This window comes from Habropoda laboriosa, unplaced genomic scaffold (genome assembly GCF_001263275.1).
Source record: "Habropoda laboriosa isolate 0110345459 unplaced genomic scaffold, ASM126327v1 scaffold561, whole genome shotgun sequence".
NCBI lineage: Eukaryota > Metazoa > Arthropoda > Insecta > Hymenoptera > Apidae > Habropoda > Habropoda laboriosa.
Genome location: NW_017100686.1, coordinates 504,669 through 507,691, shown reverse-complemented (window position 1 = coordinate 507,691; position 3,023 = coordinate 504,669). Strand labels below are relative to the sequence as shown.

Here is a 3,023-nt window from a genome sequence, read left to right as displayed (position 1 = left end):
TTTAGTAATGTGATTGTTTTTTATATTTAATAAATATTTGTAAAAGAAATATGTATGTATTAATTAGATAATAAACCTGTAGGTGAGATATACGTAAATACCTTTATTCATTCACTACAGACTATTGGCACATGTCTATTTTTGCTTGAACATCGTTGGAATACAATTCAATCATAATCTGCATAATCCAAGAGAAATTGGAGCTTTCAATATTTGCTCCTTAATATTGAAACACTGTTAAAGATGAAGTGGTCACCTGGTGCCTTGTTCTGCGAACAAGTTGGTGAACTGACTCGAGTTTTTTCACAATGGAATGAATGTGAGCAAACTGTGGTTTTATATGCACTACTTCGTCGCATTCCTGAAGTTCAAGCAAGGTTCCTTGCACAAGCTGTGCAGCATTCTTTACACTCTGTTTCTGAATTGGACACACAAGAATTAAATGCGAATAATCCAGGTAATTTTTATAATTAACATAAATATATTTATGTTTATATGGAAGCATGTGATATTTACCAAAGACATTGTTGCAGCATTTATTAATTCATTACTCTCAGAATCAACAGAAGTTGCTATAAATCAACTTTTAACACATTTACCACTATTAAGGCCTGGGAATGTAGAGTGCAAACAATGCTATTTAGTAGCAATACCAGAATTAGTAAGCCACTGTGTAACCACAGGGCAATATACAGAACAAACTCAACAACTTTTAAGTTACTGTTTGATTCATCCAGCTATAACTAGTCAAGATAGACGTTCTCTGACTCAGTGGCTTCGACATCTTGAAGAACGCATTAGCGGTACACCACCGATACATAGTCTCGAAGAGTACACTAATACTACTATTAGGTAAGTTGGAAATATCTAGAAAATGTCTAGGAAATATTTAAAAAATGGTATTACTTCAATTTAATATTCATTTTTTTATGCTTATTTTAGGTGGGATAATGCATGGCAGCGAAATTCTAAACAACAACAAAACGAACAAACAAGTTTATTTGGTACACAGCCAGGTACTGCCTTTAACTTGCAATTTCCTCCACCTGTAACTCGCCAACGCCGGTCAAATAGTTTAACACCACCAGTTGCTCCTCCTCATCATCTAGAAGTTGTTGATCGTAGTAACAACGTGAATTGTACAATTAAGCACAAGCCACGAAGTTTTAGCGTTTCTGGAGACCATACGAGTTAGTTTGATTTGAACTTATTGATATAAGAGAGAATGTTAATTATACATTAATTTTGTTTTGCATACTTGTTGACTTCTAAATAGGCAATCTTATTGGATTAGGCCCATTAAGCCCTCAGAGCTCTTGTGCAAGTAGTGGTAGTGAGGGGCGTTTAGATGAAACATCTAATCGATCACTCGCTAGCGGCATGAGGGGTAGGTATCTATAATTTTGTGGGTTCATAGTTTATAATTAAGAAAAATGAATAACGTATTGTGCTTATTTTTCAGATGTTCCATCATGGCTTAAAACTTTACGGCTTCATAAATATAGTTATCTATTTGTTACTCTCAGTTACGAAGAAATGCTTCAACTGACTGAGGAACAATTAGCAGAACAGGGCGTGACAAAAGGAGCCAGACACAAATTAGCTCTATCAATTGCAAAATTGCAGCAACGTTATACCACACTTTTAAATTTGGAAAAAGACTTACTGCAACCAACACGTGATAGCACACAATCGACATCGTTTTTACAAGGATCAACGGTACTGGTCAATACGATCGATGAACTAAAAGCAATCTTAGCTACACCTATGAAACCAAGCCAAGAAAATGATCCTCAGGACATACCAGCACAATTCACCAAGGTTCTCGGTAAACGTGAGTGTTGCATTTTTCTGAATGTGATGTTTGAAAATACAGTGTTATTGAAACAATAAAGAGATATATTTTTCATATTCGTTTATTTTTATAGTGTGTAGCAGATTAGCACTGGACAGTGTGGATGATGGCATTTTGTGCGCTTGTATTAACGTACTGGAGAAGGTATTGCAGCATGATTGCTTTACTCCAAATCAGAAAGAGAAGGCACAACAGTGGCGTAGCAGACTTGGAAATCCACGACCAACTCCAAAGTAAAAGAGAGAAAATAATTACCGAGCAATTCTTTTTCGCAGAGATTCGCTGTAGAATGAATGTTTGTACTATTATAATTTCAGATGGCAACATAATTACGCATATAATAATAGAAGGTATTGCAATCCGCAACAGCACAATAGAAAACCAAGTTTAAACATAGGACACATTCATAATACACATCCGCAAAACAATTCTTTTGTGATCAGCACTCACAGAAACAGTATATCTACTCCGTATTTACAAAATAATCAGAACCAAAGCATAAATCAGAATACTTTACGTCCTGTCCATGCGACAAAAAAGCGACCTAGTTTACAAGAATCTAGTTTACAGGTACGTATTTTGTTAAATCAGAGAGTACGTGCGAATGCAAACATTACTTATTTGTTTGTATTTATTTGTTTCAGCAATTACAAAGAACGTTACAACGTACGTATAGTGCACCAAGGGATCATTTCCTTAGCCAGAGTAGCAACAACGCGTCTGAGACAACAGAGCCAGAAATTAACTCTCGTCTTGAATCTCTTTGTTTAAGAATGACGGAACAAGCAATTGGTGGCTTCGGCGAGGCCTAATAAATTTTTCGTTTTTTCGTTGACTGGATCTACAGTGTCCTGTTTAAAAAATGCAAAAAAAAAAAGAAAAAAAAAACATAATGCGATACACATGTCTGAGCTTCGTTTTTTCAAAGCCGAAGGCAAGACTAACTTTCGTATATTTTGCGAATGTAAAGAGACACCGACAACGGTGATATAGTGCTGACAAGTTGCACGTACAAACGTGTACATATTCTCACGCTTTAATAACCCTACCAAATGAAAAATGTCCGACATTTAAGACATTACACCAAGGAAACTCAGTTTGCGATGTCAGAATGACTTGCGAAGGAAAACGGGAAAAAAAAGGAAAAAATAATATTTTTTATTATAAC

At 35.5% G+C, this 3,023-nt stretch overlaps 1 protein-coding gene across 1 annotated transcript; it reads left to right on the top strand.

Moving 5' to 3' along the window:
* Window positions 1-240: 240 nt before the first annotated feature.
* Window positions 241-2,667, top strand: LOC108576905 (protein Smaug homolog 1). Its single transcript, XM_017939978.1, has 8 exons — window positions 241-457; window positions 534-852; window positions 943-1,190; window positions 1,277-1,387; window positions 1,463-1,834; window positions 1,929-2,088; window positions 2,173-2,425; window positions 2,500-2,667. Exons 1-8 carry the CDS (start codon window positions 244-246, stop codon window positions 2,665-2,667), a joined length of 1,845 nt encoding a protein of 614 aa, XP_017795467.1. The 5' UTR covers window positions 241-243.
* The last annotated feature ends 356 nt before the right edge of the window (window positions 2,668-3,023 follow it).

Coding starts and splice junctions, on each gene's coding strand:
- LOC108576905 (XM_017939978.1), top strand. CDS start 244: ATGAAGTGGTCACCTGGTGCCTTGTTCTGCGAACAAGTTGGTGAACTG. Junction 2,089..2,172: donor AATCCACGACCAACTCCAAA/GTAAAAGAGAGA, acceptor TTATAATTTCAG/ATGGCAACATAATTACGCAT. Junction 2,426..2,499: donor TACAAGAATCTAGTTTACAG/GTACGTATTTTG, acceptor TATTTGTTTCAG/CAATTACAAAGAACGTTACA.